The 22687-nt window shown below is 36.4% G+C and overlaps 1 protein-coding gene across 2 annotated transcripts in view; it reads left to right on the forward strand.

Moving 5' to 3' along the window:
• The first annotated feature begins 19 nt into the window (after nt 1-19).
• Nucleotides 20-22687, forward strand: part of AP4E1 (adaptor related protein complex 4 subunit epsilon 1) — a 59320-nt gene continuing 36652 nt past the window's right edge. For both annotated transcript variants that reach the window (XM_045812121.2, XM_045812122.2), the window contains exons 1-8: nt 20-319; nt 2179-2250; nt 5424-5547; nt 9135-9208; nt 9664-9785; nt 14920-15079; nt 16748-16914; nt 20138-20211. In XM_045812121.2, the coding sequence (XP_045668077.2) occupies nt 170-319; nt 2179-2250; nt 5424-5547; nt 9135-9208; nt 9664-9785; nt 14920-15079; nt 16748-16914; nt 20138-20211 (943 nt within the window). In that variant the 5' untranslated portion in view covers nt 20-169. The remainder of the gene's footprint in view (nt 320-2178; nt 2251-5423; nt 5548-9134; nt 9209-9663; nt 9786-14919; nt 15080-16747; nt 16915-20137; nt 20212-22687) is intronic.

Genomic DNA, 22687 nt, shown 5'->3' on the forward strand with positions numbered 1-22687 from the left:
TCCCGCGGCCTCTCTCGAGAACGATACTGTCCTTGTCCGCGCTGGACGCGAATAAAGATTTCTTCTTCAAACAAACAGGAAGTGTCTACGGAGGCCGGGCCGGCGGCTGGGCAGGGGCCGGGCATGAAGCCGGGCGGCGACCAGATCGCGGGCGGTGGCGGCGGCGGCAATGAGCGACATAGTGGAGAAGACGCTGACGGCCCTGCCGGGACTCTTTTTGCAGAACCAGTCGGTTGGCGGGCCCGCGGGCGTCAAGACGTCTTTCTCCTCGCGGCTGGGCGGCCTTGTCCGCGGAATCACCGCGCTAACCTCCAAGCACGTACGTGCTCGCCGGGCCGGGAGGTCAGGGGCCCCGGGGAGAGGCCCCTGCGCTGGGAGGCCCGAGTCTGGCGGCGAGCCTCCGGGGCCGGCCCTCCGGCGGGGCTTAGGCACTGCGTGTGTGTCAGTCCGTCCCCGCGTCTGTCTGGAAGCGTCCCTTTCCTGAATCCCGGACTGGGAGGCCAAGTTTCCACAGTCGGCCGTGACAGTGTCATTATTATCTGGGGCTGGTCTCTTTAACCTTTGAGCCTCTGTGTGTTTCCTGAACTTGAAGTGGAAAAGTACCACTAAGTTACCATAGGTTGTTTCGAGGTTTAGATGAGCCATCAAGCGAGTGAAAATACCGAGTGCCGTGGAGGTGTCAGCATTGTTTACCTTCTACAAAGTTTCTTTACAGGTTCTTCCTCTCCAGTTCTTTCACACACCGGAACAGACCCTGCCATCTGAACCTGTTGGTCAAAACTTTGGGGAGCTTGAGGTTCTTAGGTTAGGCCAACCGGGTGGGCAAAGAAAAAGCGTAATTCTCCCCAAATGTAAAATTTGTTGTCTCAGCCTCAGATGGGCTTTGAAAATGGGCAGTTATAATAGAAGGTATTAAGTCTCCGCAGACTTTTGGTAGTTGAACGGATTGTGTACGATACTCTGTTAGGTCGTAATTTGTTCAAAAGTTATTTATGAAAGAGGTTATGTGTTAGACACTGAGGAAAAAGAGTAAAACAAATTTTCTTTTCTTCAAGGACTTGGTCCTTCATCTTGGGCTTAAGACAGGTATAAGCAATATACAATGACATGTAAGTCCCCAGGGAGAAGGAATGACAGGAGGATTTTCTTCAAAGTGCCTTGGGGTTTAAAACATTCTTTTTAAGCTGAAAAAAGATGATGCTGTACTGGATGCTGTATTTCTGCTTCACATTCAGAAATCATTATTTATGGACGTAACATTGTTTGTCTTAACATTTTGTCCTTTACTCATTTCTGTGAGATTCTGAGTGAAATTTAAAAAAAGTTATTTTTGGTCTTAAATTGCAGTTTGAAACTACATAAGGTATCTAAACGTGGCAGTACATCACGAATAGTTCTTGAGTAAGCTTCCTAATGGACATCTGCTTCAGTGTGTAATTTAAAGATAGCATTATGTTAGCCAGAAATGGGGCCAATATTCAAGTGTGCTAAGGAGATGAAATACAATACAGGCTAGTAGAAGTGATTCCCATTGGTGTATTTATTGTATGTATGAGAGAGAGAGATGGGAAGTGAGGGAAAGGATGTGAGGAATGAGAAGAGGGAAGAGTATATAGCTTGAGGGAAAAAGACCCGATTTCTGTTTCTTCCTTCTTACCCTATTTCTCTATTCTATGAAGACATTTAACTTTATTTATTTATTAAGATTTTTTTATTTTTAAGTTATATCTACACCCAATGTGGGGCTCAAACTCAGAACCCCAAGGTGAAGAGTTGCATGCTCCACTGACTGAGCCAGTCGGGTGCCCCAGGACTTTGTACTCTTAAAGGGAAGGTGTGAGAACACATGGATCAGTACATGACAAATTTCTTCTTTCTCTCCACCTTTAATTCAAAACACAACAAAACGAAACAAAACATTTTCTGCTAAACTGTCCTTCAGGAGACAGCAATTAAGTGAAGGAAAGAGGAATGGTGGATTATTCTTTCCATGAGTGATTGGGAAGGTTTGGGGAACTGCCTTTAGGCTAATCTTAAGCACATAATTTTTATAACTGTCCTTTAAAATAACATTTGTTGTTGTTGAAAGTATTATAAATTATATTTTTCCTCTTAAGAAATACTGTTACAGTTTGAAAAGACCATTATTCATGCATTTAACTACTTCAACTTTTTCAGGAGGAAGAGAAACTAATCCAGCAGGAACTGAGTAATCTGAAAGCAACCGTTTCTGCTCCTACGACAACACTGGTAAGTTTGCACAGTCAGTGCCAGCACATTTTATATTTGAAATCTGGTCCACTACAGAGTCTGTAGTGGCATCTAATTGATCATTTGCTAAAATCCAATTTATCATAGTCACATCAGTTATGGATGGCCACGTGATGATGATTTCATAAATGTGGCAATACTCGTGGGACCCCAGTGCTGATCTTACTGTTTTAATGTTGTGCACTGAGAAAAGGTTACGATATATCATTTAAAGTAATATTTTCAGTCCTGAATTGGTGTATTATAGCTCTCTCATTTTACTATTCTACATCTTGGAATGTAGGTGAACGAGGTAGAAAAATGGTTTTCTTGGGGCGCCTGGGTGGCTCAGTCGTTAAGCGTCTGCCTTCAGCTCAGGGCGTGATCCCAGCGTTCTGGGATCGAGTCCCACATCAGGCTCCTCCGCTGGGAGCCTGCTTCTTCCTCTCCCACTCCCCCTGCCTGTGTTCCCTCTCTCGCTGGCTGTCTCTGTCTCTGTCAAATGAATAAATAAAATCTTTAAAAAAAAATGGTTTTCTTGCTGTAAAACAGTGTATTGCATGGCAGCTAAATCAAGTTCCAGTTATTTTAGAACTTGAGTTTCATATAACTTGGTTTTTCAAACAGCATTCTTTTAGCAGCTATTTAATGAGTAGCCACTATATGCAGGCCATTGTTAGATTAAGACCTACATTTTTTTTTCTTTTAATTTTCATGTGGTTTCATATAATGAGATTTTGCCAAGCAACATTATTCAGCAAATATTTAATGAGTGCTTTCTGTGTGTAAGTCACTGTGGGAGTAGTCTCCCTCTTCTAATAAAAATATTGGGTTGATTATTTTGCATGAGCACATGATTATGTACATGAGTAACACTTTTAAAGTCTAAGAGAATGTGTATATTTCCTTTTAGGATCATAGTAATATTTGGACAAATGAAGCTCAAAGCATAGTTAATCCGATACATTTATGTGTATATGTGTGTGTGTGTAGATAATGTATATGTGTGTATATGTATGAAATCATTGTAATATTTATTCCTGATACTTGATAGAAACGTAAAGCAGAAATGGTTTCTCTCTTACTTTGATTTCCATTTTTTTATAATTGACACACCTGGAGAAATGAGATAAATAGGTAGAAGTTAGGGAGCCAGAGTTTGGAAGGAAGATTTTATAATTATGGCCATCCAGCTGTGGGCACGCTTTCTTTTCTTTTTTTTTTTTTTTAAGAGAGAGAAAGAGAGCGATAGAGAGGGGTAGAGGGAGTAGGAGAGAGAGAATCCCAAGCAGGCTTCACGTTCAGCATGAAGCCCCATGCAGGGCTTGATCCCGTGACCATGAGAGCATGACCAGGGCTAAAATCAGGAGTGGGATGCTTAACCATCTGACCCACCCAGGTGCCCCTCTATCCCTGAGCTGGTTGTGTAGAGGTTGCATGACAGTTTGTTAGGGAAATTGTAAATAAAATTTCTGCAGTGGGGAATGGACTTTCTTCTCCAAAACTAGGAGAATAATAATGTATGCAATATCATTTTAATTAAATAGAGCTCATAATGACCTTTGAAAGACTCTGAGATAAAATGTTACAAAACCTTTTGTTGGATTAGTTGGATTAGTTGAACACTTTCACTCCTAATTGATGTGAATGCCTTTGAAGAGGAATTTCCAGTATCTTTTAAGCTTGTTTTTTCAGTATTTAGTAGTCTTAATATACTAATGAATTAACTTTTATTGCTTTAAACATAAGTGACCTGAATTGAATCTTATTCTCCAAGGATTTTCCTATGGTTTGTTTTAAAACTCTTCATGTATACATATATAAAAATGATATACATATATAAATATGAATGAAATATTAAATATTATCCTTACTAGATATTTATTATTTTCTAAGTATTTTGTGTTATACACTAACCCTAGTTAATTTTTAGATATTAGAATAGGCTGTGAACCTATTTTGAAACACATTTTATTTATATTTTTATGATTAAAATTTGCTATAAATATTGAGAATGCAAATATTATTATATTAATAAAACAAATTTATAGAAACTCCTAAAACAACTTATCAGCTTATGTTGTAAATATTGAAAGACCCAGTTAAAAAATTAAATATTGTAATAGCTATACCATTAATGATACCATGCCCTTCAGTTCCTAATAACTGAGAGTTACTTAAAAAGAATGCCTGGAAAAAAAACTATTGCATATTATGTACAGCAAAATAATTCTGAAGAAAGTCTGGGTGCAATTTGGTTTTCAAATATAAAAATTATTTTCTTTATAAATTATTACCAATTCAAGGGAATTTTATGGATGTTTTCATTTGACAAAGTATATTAAAATGATGTGCTTTAATCTAGAAGCTAATTCATATTACCATGAGTGAAATTTTGTTTGAGGACCATGTGTCTCACATTATAACTAGATTTTACACAGGGACACCTAGAATTAAAAAGAGGGGTGCCTGGGTGGCTCAGTCGTTAAGCATCTGCCTTCAGCTCAGGGCGTGATCCCAGTGGTCTGGGATCAAGCCCCGCATCAGGCTCTTCTACTGGGAGCCTGCTTCTTCCTCTCCCACTCCCCCTGCTTGTGTTCCCTCTCTCGCTGGCTGTCTCTCTCTCTGTTAAATAAATAAAATCTTTAAAAAAATAAAATAAATAAAAAGAGCTATAGTTGGGGTGCCTGAGTGGCATAGTCAGTTGAGTGTCTGACTCTTGATTTGGGTTCAGTCATGATCTTGGGGTCATGAGCCTGGCATTGGGCTCTGTGCTGAGTGTGGAACCTGCTTAAGAGTCTCTTGCTCCCTCTCCCTCTACCTCTTACCCTGCTTGCACACACTCCCTTTCTCTCTCTCTCCCTCTCAAATCAATAAATAAATCTTAAAAAAAAAAAAAGAAATAGCTACAGTTAATTTATTTTATAATGTTACCACTAACAAAATGTTAAAATTATTTTACTAAGATCAGTACTGTTGGTAAGCTAAGTTTTGGAGCAACTTTTATTTATAAAGTTTGACTTCAGGTTATGAATTTATAATATGTGTATATGTTATATCTTCAGCGCCAGGATTAAGGGTTCCCCTGTGAAATGATTGCAACATAATTTTAAAAAAATCAAAGTATTCTATTTATTTATGCAGTTACTGGATATTTTGCTTTTGCTTTGCAGAGAATGATGAAGGAATGTATGGTGAGACTTATATATTGTGAAATGCTTGGATATGACGCTTCCTTTGGCTACATACATGCAATCAAGTTGGCACAACAAGGAAACCTTTTGGAAAAAAGAGTAGGTATGTATGTGTGTAAGATTTTTATACTTAATGTTGCCCTTAAAGTTCTAGCAACTGTGTAAAATGAATGATGGCAGCTATATAGTGTGTTTTTAGAACATTGCCTTATAATTTCCGAAGCTTTAGAAGAGAACACTTCAAAAACTCAAAGCCTGTAAGTGAAATCAATCTTACTGATCCATAGCATTTTGGAGTTATGGAGAAGATTAAAAATTGCCTGTGTTTGTGATAGTTAGATGACTGTATGTATTTGTCAAAACTCATTAAACCATAGACTTGAAAATGAGTGAATTTTCTTGTGTGTAAATTATACCTCAACAAAGCTGATTTTAAAGTTTGTCTGACCTCACCAGTTTAATGATCAAAAATGTTTCTTTATAGAATAAAAACTGAAATTCACTTGAATAATTTTGAATATACTGTTCTTAGTTTCATAAATGTTAGCTGTGAGGATTAGAGGTATCTTTTAAAAAATTTTGTCTCTTTAATCCTCCTTTAGGGCTAGTAGGAAATATCCTTTAAATTAAGGTCTTAAATATTTTATTCATATAGGTTCAGCTGTGTATCATAATCCAAGAAGGAAACACATTAGAGTAATATAGGAATACAACATGTTCTTTATTCAAAGGAGTTGATAGTGTCATGTTTTCAAGGATCAGCATTCTTCACAAATTATATTCACCTTTGTCAGATGATGGGATGCGGGAGGGAGGTATTTTGGTAAAGATTCTGAGATTAGGTGTACCCAGTATTCTATTTATTGAAACTCCACTCTTCGAGATTTATTGTATTCTTCCCTCCAAGGGGAATGTCCTCTGGCATCCTCTTCGCATTCCAAATCAAGTTCTAACTCTTCTGTGAGCATGTGGGTGGCTCTTACCACCTGTCATCTTTTGGTGTTGCCTTTTCATATATTAATGTTTTAGCTCTCGAACTAATTGTAAGATTCCTAAAGGCAAGGAAACTTGGTGCTATAATTCTGTACAGCTGTTGCTATGTAGTGCTTCTTAGACTTTCATGTAATTTTTTCATTTTCTATTTAATTTCATTTTAAAAATAGATGAAGTGTTACATTGTTCAAAAGGTAAGACCTTATAAAAAGGTATAATCGAAGAAGTCTCACTTTTATCTCTAGCCCCTCTTACCCAGTTTGTTCCTTATTCCCATAGGTAACTATTTTCATTAGTTTCTGATTAATCTTTCCATTGTTTCTTTTTGTAAAATAAGCAAATGCACTGGTGTACACTCAAATATTCTCTCTTACACAAAAGATAGCACAGCTGTACAGATTATTCTACACCTTGTTTTTACATCTTCATACTTTTATACAGTTGCATCATTTTCATTGGATGGATGGATAGGCTATAGTTTTTCAACCAGGTCTCTGTTGGTGGTCATATGGGTCATTTTTTATTTTTTTGCTCTTGTAAATAATGTTGCAGTGAATAACCTTGTACATGTGTTCTTCATAGTTATGGAAACTGATTTTAACAGAGACCTCAGAGTCATTTGTATTGAGGTTTATGATCTTAGGGAAATATTTTATTGCCATGTAGAGGGACATATATCTGTAGGTATCAGAAATTTTTTGTGTGCTTATGAGAAGTTGTTTTTTTTAAGATACCGTTTAAACCTTCCATATGTCTTCACTCTGGTACTATTGCCTCTTCAGCTTTTCTGAGATTTCTCAGACTAGCTTTGGTGCTTTTCTGATGGAGATGCTGTCTTATTTTTTATGTGAATATTGTTGAATAAATACTTTTCAGTACTTAAGTCAGGCATTATGTTAGGTGTTTTATCTTGTGAGATAGGAGAAAACTGAGGCTCAGAAAGGTTAAGTCACTTGTCCAAGGTCATACAGCTAATAAATGGTGGAGCCAGAATGTAAACCCATCTTTCTGTGAGTCAAAGCTTGTATTCTTATCTTATATATCACTCTTTTATATCAAACATATTCCATAATCATAGTCATTATTCTTTGTCTTCTGGAACCTTCTCATCTTGAGTCACCAAATATTCTGTCCCCTGTTTCCTGGGGGTCAAAAATAGTGAGGATATTTTTTGTAACAGATAGGATTAAGGTTTTGTTGAGATGGTCTTTGAATTTATTCATCTCCTACCTTGATATTGGTGACTTGGGTGTGGGTGATACCTTAGCTGATTACAGGAGTTCTTAGCAATCTGATAAGACATAATCTCTTTAAATGTTCCCTAGGGTTTTTCTCATCTCTTTCTTGCCCCTGGTTATACTCTTTTTTTCTTTCTCACATTTGCTGCTCCTGTCTTCGGTAAAGATGTTGCAGGGGGTCATGCTTGCTACTTCTCTGCTGTTCTCAGCAGACACACACAGTATGTGGGTAATGATGGGGACAGTTAACATTAGAATCCCTAAAGAGGGGACTGAAAGAACTGAGAAGAATGGAAAACAATGAGAGTGGGAGTCAGGGAACAGGGCCTCAGTGTAGACTGTGTGGAGAGACAGGACAGCATAGGGATTAAAACTTGAGCTCAACTCCTGCTGGCTGGGTTTGAGTGCTGGTTCCACCATGCAATAGATACAGACTTTGTGCAGTTACCCTTTTTTGGCCTCACGTTCTTTTGGGGCATAATAATACTTCATAGAATTGTGAGGATTGAATGAGATGAGGCTTGTAATGTACTGATCCATAGTAACTGTCTAACACGTTATCAGTATGAAGGGGGACAAGAAAATGACATGGACGTTAAGCGTCTGCCTTCGGCTCAGGGCGTGATCCCGGGGTCCTGAGATCAAGCCCTGCATCGGGCTCCCTCCTCCGCTGGGAGCCTGCTTCTTCCTCTCCCACTCCCCCTGCTTGTGTACCCTCTCTTGCTGGCTGTTTCTCTCTGTGTCAAATAAATAAATAAAATCTTTAAAAAAGAATAAATAAAGAAAAAGAAAAGAAAATGACGTGGAGTGTCTAAGTCCATATACATGGCATTTGTCATAGTATTAATACGTTTTCTCAATCCTAAGATGTACTCTTTTATGTTTTAATATTGAAATAAAAATGCGTACATTTAATGTGGTAGACAGTGTTTCTTTCCTCAACAACTGTTATTTCTTCAGTAGTATATTTTCGTATTGAGGAAATAGGATGTTGTTTATGGCTTAATATATGATTTATGTCATATGGGTTGGTATTGGGTGGCTCATTCAATAATAACAAATAGCCAGTAACTCCCTAGTAGCTATAGTAGCTCTTAGTTTTTGAATAGTTGTATGTTTGGCTACAAGATAGAAAATAGTTTGATTGATTGTGTAGAGATATGCACAGAAGATAGAAGGCATATATTTCTTATGTCATTTATAGGACTTTAAGTTGGTATAGGTAGCCTCTTTTCCATTTCAGGTGTATCCTGTGTTACATAATTACGAAAGATTTCAGGATAAAGAATGCCTGAAATCTTTTTTAGAACCTCATATTTTGCAATCTGTCTTTATAGTTACCTGTAGCTGTAATCTTTGACACTTACATTTTCAAATATATTATTGCTTTGTTTAATTTCTCGGGAAAAGTTCATTTTTTGGCAGGTAGTAACGAGACTTTCCCCCTCAAATTTTATAGGTTATTTGGCTGTTTCTTTATTTCTACATGAAAATCATGAACTGCTGCTTCTCCTTGTGAATACAGTTGTAAAGGTACAGTATTATATGTTGGTAAATATGAAGTCCTAAATTATTCTTCCAGGCATCTGACATTTCACCTCAATCATATTGAATTAGATATTGAATTAGATATTGAAATAGATATTTTCAGAAGAAGCCAGGCTTACAGAATGGGCTTAGAAAGATCTTTTGATGAATCAGTTTCTGAGTTTGTAAAATGAGGCTAATAATAGAACTTAATTAACCCAGTGGTAAGGGTTAAATGAAACATGCTCCTGCTGCTATTAGGGTTTCATTTGAAAGCAGATCTCCAGAATTTTAGTCAGATGCAGTTTTCCAGCTATTGTCTTTTTTTCCAGGATCTGTTCTGAATGTACAAATTAATTATAAAGTTAGTAGAAAACTCTTACATAGGACCATTGCAGTGTTGAACTCACTAAGTTCCAGAATTTGCACTGAATGTTTTGTTTGCTTAATCATTACGTTAGGACTTGCAGAGCACTAACCTGGTGGAAGTATGTATGGCTCTTACTATCGTCAGCCAGATTTTCCCTCGAGAAATGATTCCAGCTGTTCTTCCATTAATTGAAGATAAACTTCAACATTCTAAGTAAGTAAATTATTTTTGGATATGTTTCTATACTATTTCAAAACAAAAATTTATTATAACTTTAACAAAAATTTATTATAACTATCAGGGTGGAGGATATCTTTGACTGCCAGATATAATGCAAAAATCCCTGATAGCATCATCCTTTATTTTATGTGGGTTCGAGAAAATGCCAGCAGCTTTCTAAAGTTAAACTGAGAGGCAGTGAGGTTTAGTGTCAGGAATCTGTGGCTTTCCTCCCAGTTCTACCACTAACCAGCAGTGGTCCTGTTTTTCCTTTGGCTATATGGGGTTGGTTGAAGCATGTTAGTTTTCACAGAGTTGTTTTGAGGATAAAGTGAAATAATGGAAAAAATCTAGCAGTGATTGAAGTGCTATGAATGCCATAACCAAACTGTAGCATTCAAATTCTGTTTTATAGCAGAATATATCCAGATAAACTTTAACTTGTAGTATTTTGCTAATCTTATCTTGTAAGATGCCTTAACTCTCCTTATCAGCTTGACTTACTTTTTCACCAATTTTTTTCATTTTAAAAGACTTTATTTATTTAAGAGAGAGAGAACGAGAGTGAGAGCAAGAGAGCACAAGCAGGGTGAGGGGTAGAGGGAGAAGCAGGCTCTCCACTTCTCTAGGAATTGGGAAGAGAATCAACAATTCTAATATGTAAGAGGTAATTCTGCCTAGTAATATTAAATTGGGCAGGGAGCCCGATGTGGGGACTCGATCCTGGGACTCGGGGATCATGACCTGAGCTGAAGGCAGATGCCTAACCGACTGAGCCATCCAGGCGCCCCTGTTTTGTTTTGTTATTTCGTTCTTGTTCTGTTTTTGACCAAGCCCCCTAACTTCATAACCTTTAGAGCTAGGGAAAAGTTTGCAATCACTCTTTCCTTTTTTTTTTTTTTTTGGTGATTACAGTATTTTAGTTATACATGCATTCTTAATATTTTTTGTTATTCATACAATATTTATTTTACATGCTCTTTAAGCTAGTATTTTTAGTGTTCTGAGATTATAAAATGTCTTATGATTTGTATTCTTTCAGAAATTTTGGACCATGAATCTTCTGGCTAAAATGATAGCTTTTATCAAGAATTCTAGAATAACTTTGTAGGCTTTTCAAACTTGTTTAAATGTTTTATTTATGTCAGATCTGTGTTCAGAACAAATGATGACTATAGAAAATTATTACTGAAAATAAAATAGTGTTTTTCTTAAATGATTACAGGTTGATCTGATCATAGCAGAACATTATTTTTATGTAATTTTTCCATACCCTCACTGTTTCATGGTAATCAAATACTGAGCCTTTGTATGAGATCCTTCTGAGAACTGAATTTTTTCTGTATTGCTTCCCATGTACTCTGATTTCAAATCCTGGCCTCTCGTGTCTTCCACCAGTTAGACTTTTTGAAACTCTGCTTCTGCCATTATGGCCATACCTAACTCCATGCAGAAGAACTTGAGTCAGCTGTAGGTAGGCCAGTGGATGTCACAAAGAAGATGGTACTTGGACTTGACTTTTGAATTTCACCATGCCAGACCTGTAGCCTCAATCCAGGTGTTCTGATGTCTTGTTAGTACCACCACAAAGGGCCAGGCCTGCGGATTCCTGAGCCTGTTGAGTGTTTGCATTCTTTCATCTCAGTTCATTTACCTACTCTCTCTTCAGAACTGAAATTGGTTAACACTCAATAGCAATACACTGAGATGTAGTTTACAGTCACCATAGTATTAATAATGTTAATGGCAAATCTGTTGTTAATCTGCTTTTGCTTTCTCTGTAAAAAAAATTTTCCATCATGGCATAGTCTAGGAAGATAATGAGTTGCTTGCTAATGGAATTTAGAAGATGCTAAATTTGACATTTGTTAGGAATCTTATAAAAGGTATTCTTGAGTGGAACACAGGATTGTATTGAATAATTTCAATTTTGAAATCTATGATTTTAAGCAACAGAAATACGTATTAAGGAACCCTAAAAGTAAATACTTCACTTTTGTGACATTTGCTGCCGTTATGAGCACTGCCAGCATAGCCTGCAAATATGAAATATTTAGAAATAGGTATGAGTGAGAATAACAAGGAATATACTTCCTTGGAAATTACATTAGAATATAGGATAGCAACTTGTTATTTTTGCTTCTTATGTGCTAGACATTATCTATTACAAATTAAGTGTAGATTAGTGTAAACTTCCCTCTTCATTGTGTTTTTATTTTTATTTATTTATTTATTTTATTTTGCTGGTATACATTTATTAGGATAAAGATTTGAAAGCAGGTGCTCCTTTTAATATCTCATGATGAACATTCACATTGACAGGAGTATTGGACATTAGGACCTTGAATAAATTTCACATGATTTATTAAAGATTATTTAAGCTGTTTAAACTTTAGTGGTAGTTTGTTAATGTACAAAGTTTTGTCAGTTTTCACAGTTAAATCATCAGTGAAGATTTTTGTTTTTTTTTCAACTGAGGTGTAATTTACATGGTAAAAATGTTTTATTTTGCTTAATTTTCGAGTAAGTCTTAGATTCTCCTAAACTTTGAATTCTTTTTTTTTGCTTGTCTTGTCTTGTTTTATTTTTTTAAATTTTTTTTCATAATAATATTTTTATTATATTATGTTAGTCGCCATACAGTACATCCCTGGTTTTTGATGTAAAGTTCGATGATTCATTAGTTGCGTGTAACACCCAGTGCACCATGCAATACGTGACCTCCTTACCACCCATCACCAGCCTATCCCATTCCCCCACCCTCCTCCCCTCTGGAGCCCTCAGTTTGTTTCCCAGAGTCCATAGTCTCTCATGCTTCATTCCCCCTTCTGATTACCCCCCTTTCTTTATCCCTTTCTTCTCCTACCGATCTTCCTAGTTCTTATGTTCCATAGATGAGAGAAACCATATGATAATTGTCTTTCTCTGCTTGACTTATTTCACTTAGCATTATCTCCTCCAGTGCCGTCCATGTTGCAGCAAATGTTGAGAACTCGTTCTTTTTGATAGCTGAGTAATATTCCATTGTGTATATCGACCACATCTTCTTAATCCAGTCATCTGATGAAGGGCATCTCAGCTCCTTCCACGATTTAGCTATTGTGGACAGAGCTGCTATGAACATTGGGGTGCATATGGCCCTTCTCTTCACTATGTCTGTATCTTTGGGGTAAATACCCAGTAGTGCAATGGCTGGATCATAGGGTAGCTCAATTTTTAACTTTTTAAGGGACCTCCACACTGTTTTCCAGAGTGGCTGTACCAACTTGCATTCCCACCAACAATGTAGGAGGGATCGCCTTTCTCCACATCCTCTCCAACAATTGTTGTTTCTTGCCTTGTCAATTTTTGCCATTCTAACTGGCATAAGGTGGTATCTTAGTGTGGTTTTGATTTGAATTTCCCTGATGGCTAATGATTTTGAACAGTTTTTCATGTGTCTGTTAGCCATTTGTATGTCTTCATTGGAAAAGTGTCTGTTCATATCTTCTGCCCATTTTATGATTTATTTGTTTCTCGTGTATCGAGTTTGAGAAGTTCTTTGTAGATCTTGGAATAGTCTTTTATCTGTAGTATCATTTGCAAATATATTCTCCCATTCCGTGGGCTGCCTCTTAGTTTTGAATAAGACACAAAAAGATGGAAAAATATTCCATGCTCATGGATCGGAAGAATTAATATAGTTAAACTGTCCATGCTACCCAGAGCAATCTACACTTTCAATGCTATCCCGATCAAAATACCAATGACATTTTTCAAAGAACTGGAATAAACAGCCTTTAAATTTGTGTGGAAGCAGAAAAGGCCCCGAATCAACAAGGAATTGTTGAAAAGGAAAAACAAAGCTGGGGGCATCACAATGCCGGATTTCGAGCTGTACTGCAAAGCTGTGATCACCAAGACAGCGTGGTACTGGCACAAAAACAGACACATAGACCAATGGAACAGAATAGAGAACCCAGAAATGGACCCTCAGCTCTTTGGGCAACTAATCTTTGATAAAGCAGGAAAAAACATCCGGTGGAAAAAAGACAGTCTCTTCAATAAATGGTGCTGGGAAAATCGGACAGCTACATGCAAAAGAATGAAACTTGACCACTCTCTCACACCATACACAAAGATAAATTCCAAATGGACGAAAGACCTCGATGTGAGACAGGAATCCACCAAAATCCTAGAGGAGAGCATAGGCAGCATCGGCCACAGCAACCTTTTTCATGACATATCTCCAAAGGCAAGAGAAACAAAAGATAAAATGAACTTGTGGGACTTCATCAAGATAAAAAGCTTCTGCACAGCCAAGGAAACAGTCAAAAAAACTAAGTTTTTTTTTTTTTTAAGTTTTTATTTATTTGAGAGAGAGCAAGCATGAGTGGGGAGTGGGTGTGGGGGGGAGAGGCAGCGGGAGTAGCAGACTCCCCACTGAGCAGGGAGCCTGATGCGGGGCTCACGGGGCTCAATCCCAGGGCCCCGAGATCATGACCTGAGCTGAAGGCAAACGGTCAACCCACTGACCCACCCAGGTGCTCCTACCATCCCCTTCACTGGAATGACATTTTTGAAACATGAACTGGGCAAGGGGAAGAGTAACATCTTTTAATGTGAGTCTCCCTTTCTATTGCCCTGCCTCCCTGAAGTGTTTGGAATATACTTGCCCATGGTACAGAAAAAGAAATTTTAAAAGGTAGAATGTTAATGAGAATTTCAATATCAATAAAGAAACTGTTCAATATTACTAGGCAGAATTACCTCTTACAGATTAGAATTGTTGATTCTTTTCCCAGTTCCTAGAGAGATGGCTTTCAAAAATGGAATTAGGGAATTAAGGAGCTTATCTTCCTTGTTTGTTCTGGTTTCAAAAGTAATAAATACATGCTTGTTACTAAAAATTATGTAGCTAACGAAATATATAACGTGGGCAGTTAGTCTCTTGAGGTCTTACCTCTTGGAGATAACCACTTTATATAGTTTGGTGGATTAGAATAAAGAAATTAACAATAAATGTATAATTCTTTCTTTTTATATTAAGGTAATAGCTGATATTTTGAAATCGTCTCATCTACAGTCTTTTCAGACTAAATGCCTGACAAGTCAGATGGTTTGTTTAAATTTTATTTTTTATCTTTAGGGAGATCATACGAAGAAAAGCTGTTCTGGCATTATATAAATTCCATCTCATTGCTCCTAATCAAGTACAGCATATTCACATTAAGTTTCGGAAAGCACTTTGTGACAGAGATGTTGGGGTCATGGCTGCTTCTTTGCACATATACTTTAGGATGATTAAGGTGAGTTGGAAATGTCAGGAGGTACTTAGTAGTTGCCATTAGAAAAGTGTAATTATGGAATTAAAAGAAAACTCAGATTTTTCAGTAAAATGCTTAATTAACATTTCAAGTTTTTATTATTGACTATTTTTTATTATTGATTATTTAATAGTAATTTTTGCAAGTAGTTTGATAGCATGAGTTGTTGGCATATTACAGAATTAGTCTCTCTTAAAGGACCAAGTTTTTTTAAGTTACTAAAGATGCATGGAAAAATGGTAGCTATAGAACGTGATTGAAATTTGCAGATTTGTGATTTTTCAAGCAGTGACTTTCTTTTAAATTTAAAAGAAATATATTTTATTTCTATATCAGAGAGAGAGAGCGCACACAAGTGGGGGAGGGACGTAGGGAGAAAGAGAAGCAGACTCCTCCCTGAGCGCGGAGCGTGACCCAGGGCCTGGTATGGGGCTCCATCCTTGGACTCTCAGATCATGACCTGAGCCAAAGGCAGACACTTAACCAACTGAGCCACCCAGGTGTCCGAAGCAGTGACTTTCTTTTATACAACTTCCTGAGATGTCTAACAGCTTATAGGAATGAAGAGAGTCAATGGAGGTTGTGCAAGGTATATAGACTACAGTGTTGACTCCTTACACTGATACTGTGTCAGATGAAAAGGGAAGGTTGAGTGGTATGGTAAAATTTTCTCAGTGGTGATACAGGTTTATACTAATTCAGCCCCAGTGTATTGCCTGAAACCCTTTGTATGTTTTATATATACGTGAGAGACTCCATGAGTATTATAAAACAAAATGGCATATGTTATCGAATTCAGTTTACAATTACAGAATTGAAGATTGTCTTCATTTTTATGCATTGTGCTCCAAAATAGATTGGTATAAATCGATATTTGATGTTAAATCTTATTTTTCCTCTAATGTTCACTAAACTTTGAAAGAGCTGTTATTTCCCTTCTAAAAATATGTCCTTAATAATGAAATAAAAATTACAGTGAAGAATCTGATGTTTACTTTGAGGAATGTGTATGTAATTTCCCCAGTCCAAGAGATTAGTAGATGGATAATCAAAGCACACTCATTCAGAAACACAAGTATGTTTAAATACTATGGTGTTAGTTAATTTTTAAAAGACAGATGCACTGATTTGGGGAGGTTTGAATGTTTGAGGAGTCTTGACTGTGCTGGGTGCTCTTCCACCCAGAGCACATTTAGATCGTTTACATGAGAAGTCTTTTTTGCAAACAAAGTTCAGAGATTGCACACGGGCCTTGATTTTCATCAAAAGTAGAAATAATGCTGTCCCTTTTCAGTATGCCAGTTCTTTTCCCTTTTCGATTTAATTGCTGATATTGGCTAGTAAAATTCTATATAAGATGTAATTATAAGAATTTATGAAATGTGATTAAGATTCTGTGTGGGGACAAGTAGCTATTGGTGGAAGCTTTTTGGGGGATGATTCAGCTTTGGATCAGGTAGCCAAGGGAGTTTCATCAAGGAAGAAATCAAACTAATTAGATTAGAGTACTGTTTATTAAATGTGCACATGAAACTTCTAACTGAACATATACTAAGTTAGATTCTGTATGGCATTTCAACCAGGTCTATTTAATATTTGATAAGACATTATTATTAACAGAACATTTTCTGTTTTGTTTTTTGGGTATAGGAGAATTCATCTGTATATAAAGACTTGACGGGGAGTTTTGTAACAATATTGAAGCAAGTAGTTGGAGGAAAGCTCCCAGTAGATTTCAATTACCACAGTGTGCCAGCGCCATGGATACAAATCCAGCTCTTGAGAATACTAGGTCTTCTAGGAAAAGATGATCAAAGGTAAACTAATTCTAAGTAAATTTGATACCCTGATAGCCCTTCACCTAGAAGTTTCATAAGTCAGATTCTCCCAGTGTTTAATTGGCTTAATAATGATAAATAAACTACCGTAAGAAATACATAACAGGTTGCTAGGATAATCCTAGCTCTCTGCTTATCTAAATCCTGCTCATATGGAAAGGGACCTTTGAGGCTCCATATCTTTCATGAAGCCTTCTTAATCATTCTAGTTTAGGGATCGAGAAACTTTTTGTAAAGGGCCAGACAATAAATATTTTAAGCTTTGTGGGCTGTATGTTGTCTGTTGCAGCCATTCAAGCCTGTTGTTGCATAGCTTAAAAGCTGCCATAGACAATATGTAAATGAATGAACATTTCTGTGTTCCAAAAAAACTTTCTATGGACATTAAACTTGAGTTTCATATAATCTTTTTGTGTTGTGAAATATTATTCTTTTGATTTTTTTCCCCCCAATCATTTAAAAATGTAAAAACCATTCTTATCCTGCAGCCATACAAAAGCAAACATCCAGCTAGGACAGGCCCGCAGACTATAGTTTGCTGACTCTTGCTCTGGTTGGGTGTGAGTGCTTCATCTTAATTCATTTGTCTGAGTTACTCTTTTAGCCAGTACTTCATATTAAACTTTTTATGGGTGTCTTTTCAATTATATATATTTTTTGTAACTTTTTATTTTGCCATGGTTTTCAAACTTACAGAAGAGTTCCAAGAACAGTATGAGAAGCTTCCTTATACCCTTTACCTACAGACATCATTTATTTGCATTTGTTAATTGTTCTTTCTCACTCTCTATATATGTGCATGTGTGCGCACATATTTTAAAAATTTTTTCCTGAACTGTTCAAGAGCAAGTCCAACTAGATTTTAGTTCCCTTGAGAGCAAGGACCATAGCTTGAGTCCTTAATGTGTTTCTTTTTTTTTTTTTTTTTTTTTAAAGATTTTATTTATTTATGTGACAGAGAGACAGCCAGCGAGAGAGGGATACACAGCAGGGGGAGTGGGAGAGGAAGAAGCAGGCTCATAGCGGAGGAGCCCGATGTGGGACTCGATCCCAGTACGCCGGGATCACGCCCTGAGCCGAAGGCAGACGCTTTAACGACTGCGCTACCCAGGCGCCCCCCTTAATGTGTTTCTGTCCTAAGAAAATATTTGCTAAAAAAAAAAAATTTTGCTGATCAGTGTTTTGACTTTATGAGAGGTGGTTCTCCTCCATGCAGTGGGGTACCTTCTAATTCTTTAGCCTGGCTTTACAAAGGGATTGTCTTCTAGGCTCTTGCTCTTAGTAATGCCTTGTCAGTGTCATGTCAGTGTTCATCTGTTTGCAAGCTCCTAATGAGAGCTAATTGGACTATATCACTCCTGGTATTGCCATGTTATTTTTTATGTGTTTCTGAATCTCAATGCCTGATCGAAACCTAAGTAAAAAAACCTGGAGGTGACGAGAGTAGATACGCACATTAGAAATGTTTGTCCTAATTTTATTTTATATAATCCAGCCTGTCCTTTTGTGTAGCTCTAGTTGGAGTTCACTGGAATTCTGTTTTAAAATCACGAATATCATGGTAATGCAACCAGACCTCGCTGGTCTAAAAAGATCCAGTGACCATATGTTGTCATGAAGTAACTTTGGAGGCATTTAGTGAATTTACTAAATTCATTAAGTCAGTATCTTTCTTCTTTCGAACTTTATGGATGAATTTGGGGAATATGTACAATTACAAAGAATATGTACAAAGAGAGTGCTTACCTCCAGAGAGCTCAGTTGAACAGAATTAGGCTCAATGAAATGAATAAAGAGTGGAACTCTTATGATGTTGTGGAACATTAGAATATTTTCTCCTTTGTTGTCCCAACTCTGAGATTTCACGTTAACACAAATTTTGTATTTCTTAAGACATGCTTAGCTTAGTGTGCAAAGTAAAAATGTCATTTTATAACAGGTTCTAATGTATTTAATTAAAAGAGCTAATTTACTGTAAAAGTCTTCTTATATTTATATTCTTTTATATCGTTTGAATATTTTCTTGTGTTTTATAGCATTCTTTGTCTTAGGTTATTAATGTTCTTGATCATGTCTGCAAATGTTTCCACATTTTCATGTGGTTAATTATGACTCTTATGCCAGACATTGGCTTTTAAAATTGAGAAACTAGACTGTAATCTAGGTGTAGTATTACCAAATTTGGGGCAGGGGAGGGAGTAATGTCTGCTTTGTGGTTATTGGCTGGAAAAAGTGCTTACACAATAAAATGAGGGATTTTAGAATATGGTTCAGGATTCTCACTGGATAGTTACACTTTAGTCAAGACAGAACAAAAGCACATGGACTTCAAATTAAATTTTACAGCTGTGTATTTGGAAAAAAGAAATTTTCTGAAAAAGATATAGCGTACATCATGTGTTATTTGTGTAGCCTCGTATGATTTTGATCTGTTTGTTTTACAGTGAAGTTTCTCTGCAAGACTACTCTGTGTATTGTATGTTGATGGTAGTTTTTTTTCTATTAGTGCTTTTTGAATTTATAAAACATAGACAGAAATGCCAGTTGAGAAGCCATAGTTTCACACTGACCTCTTGCGGAGGATTTTTCTAGGTTTGGAGGCAGAGTGCTCTACAAAGCACTGCATTTTCTTACAGTATCTACCTCAGTCCAGTTACTGTAACTGTAATCAGTAACCGTGAAGACATAGGAATGGTAGAAACCCATTTCACAAAATGTAATTTATATTTAATGTGAATGAAAGTTACAATTTTTTTTCCAGAGAACTTGGTGCTGTTCAAAGAAAGTATTTGAATATTTTTAAAAAACTATATGGTTACTGTCTGGAATAATCTGGATGTGTGAGGTATTACTGTAGTAACTTGAAGCAGGTAGCTTATTTTATTATAAATGAAATTATGAAAGGTAGTGTGTTCAACCAAACAAAAGCCTGATTCATAGACTAGGTACAGGTAGAGGAAAGAGTTGATTGACTTATGGTTATCTCTCCCTTGACTAGTCAGCTTTGATAAAGCAGGAAATTAAACTCATGAAAAAGAGCAAATGGAATCTTGAAGAAGTGAAATTCCCATAACTTCATAAAATGAATTTCTTTCACTTCTTTTCTGTAGATCCTCAGTTTTAAAGAGAGAGAAGTTTGAAAAACTGTTTTATTGAGTTATAATACTATAATTCTACTGCAAATAAAATATCTTTTAAACAGGACAAGTGAATTAATGTATGATGTTCTTGATGAATCCTTACGAAGAGCCGAGTTAAATCACAATGTCACATATGGTAGGTAACATGTAAATGCTACTCTAATGATTAACAGTGTTTTTCAGGATTGTAGCAAAATGTGTGTTAGAATACTGTAAATTCCAAAAGAATTCTGTGTGTTAATTTTTAAGATGGTTCTTTGGGTTATTATTTTTCAATGCAAGCATTAGATAACTAATAGAAATAATTTGAAATTACGGCATTGTTTTAAATGTTGACCTAAGTTCATTATTAAAATTATCTCTCTTTTCTAAATATTTTATTTTTTAATAGAAATTGTTTTTCTATTGAAATTGTTTTCTATTCACTAAGCATCTAATTGACTGTGAAGGGGTGAACTATTAGTTCTTTATTGATTAGTTTGAAAAAGCTCAGTAAAGAAATTGGGCTATTTGGAAATATTCAGAAGCAAAGTAAAACAGCTTGAATTTTGCGTGCTCTGGAGAAGAGCAGTAAAGAGACATTGAGAGATTAACTCAGATGAGAAGTCATTTCTTAATCTAGTAAAGTACTGTGAAATAGGGAGGAAGATCATTACTTGTTCTTTCAGTCAGTGATAAGCTGTGAATCTTTAAGGACAATGATTGTAGAAACATAGGGTGGACTAGAGGGCAGAAATTGCACCAGTTTAACTGTAAGCAAAAGTGCTTGACAAAGATGAAGTAGGAATAAGAAGAAAGGATTGCATGTGTAAGACTAGTACGGGCGTGATAATGTACATGATAGTGAATTGAAATGGTAAATTTTAAAGGATAGATTTATGTTTTGCATGTATAAATGGTAATTAAGGCAATAAAAGTGATTTATTCATTTGTTCAACCAGTATTTATTGAAGGCTTACAAAACAAAAACTTGATTTGTAAACTAGGGAGAGATTGAGAAAAGAGTTGATTGATTTATTTCTCCATGATGAGTCCGGGAGATTAAAGGAAAATGAGGTAGACACAGTCCCTGCCCTTATGAGTGTATAGCATAATGATCAGTTGATACTCTCCAGGATCCTGCTGTCTAATGAGAAGAGTCAGGCCAGAGGTAAGGATGGTCCTTACTGACACAGGTGGTTTGGCTAGGAACTGTCAGAAGATCCAGAAAAGTGTGAGAGTCTTTGCAGGCAGCCAAGTTAAAAAGTTTTGAGATATAATTAGCATGTAGGATGAATTTAAAAGGCTCTCAAGGAATTCTGTTTAGAATTAGTCAAGGATCTGCTTTTCTTTTTCTTACAGAAAGTTTTTTGTTTTTGTTTTTTTGGTAATTGACATTTCAGCTTTAATTTTATTTTTTTGAATAGGTAATGTATGCACATGGTTCAAAATTCAAAAGGTACACACAAAGGTATACAGTGAACAGTAAGTGTCTCTTTGACCCTTACCACCCACCACCCAGTTCCCCTTCTTAGCGATAGCCACTGTTACCCATTCCTTTGATTTGGAAAATGCTGTATACCTGAGGAAATATTTTTTAATGTTCTCCACTAGGGCACCTTTCCTTTATTGTGATTTCTGGGACCAACACCATCAGTTCATTTCTTTGTAGGCTGTCAGTCCAGTGTTCACCTTGACATGGAAACCTTATTGTTTGTTTCCTTTATTAATCTTTCCATTGTTAGGCTCCCCCCCCTTTTTGTATTGATATGGTTTATAACTTACAGTGATTTTATCAATGGTAGACTGTTCTCTAGTAGTGCTAACATAAATATTTTATTGCTTAAGAATGTGAATTTTAAATTATGAACTTCATAAGGGAAGAGGCTGTGTCTACCCAGTATCTAGCACTGGGTGAATCAATGAGTAATATGTTTTAATTGAATTAAAGGAAAAGAAGATTACTTTTATCAGTTATCGGATTGGATTTTAGTCTTTATACTTTCTAAACCATATTTTTATGACAGTTCTATTATTACAACTTACCTTAATGTTAAATCAAGACATAAAGCACATCATAGACATTTATTGACTACTGTTATGTACCAGGCATTGTACAAAGTGATATAGAGCATATGAAGAAGTGTAAAATACAGTCTTTGCCTTCAAGGAATTTACAGTATAATGGGAGAAATAGCTTATATATGAAAGCATAATACCAGTATAAGGTAGAATGCTAAGAGGGTGGTGCAGGGAATAAATATTACAGGAGTCCAGAGGTGGTAGAGATCACTGTGGGCCTGAGGACACACATAAGGATTTACTGATGTAATGGAGCCCTGAAAGGTAGGTAGGATTCAGATAGCCAGAAGGGAAGTCTAGGCGGTCTAGGCAGAGGGAACATGAGAGAGAAGGTGCAGAAGTGGGGATGTTTAAAACTGTTTCAGAGCATATTGACTTACCACAGCCTGCATGGACCGTTCATAGTGGGAGCAGTGGAAAGGCCATATTTTAGAGGTCCTCTCGCGGGAGCCAAATGGATTTGGACTTTATACTGTATAAATCCAGAGATATGGAAGATTTTTAGGCAGGGTACTAGTAAGCTGTTTAATAAATTGGGAGATTATATAAAA

This window comes from Ursus americanus, chromosome 36 (assembly GCF_024610735.1).
Source record: "Ursus americanus isolate L20-20 chromosome 36, mUrsAme1.1.p, whole genome shotgun sequence".
Classification (NCBI taxonomy): Eukaryota; Metazoa; Chordata; class Mammalia; order Carnivora; family Ursidae; genus Ursus; species Ursus americanus.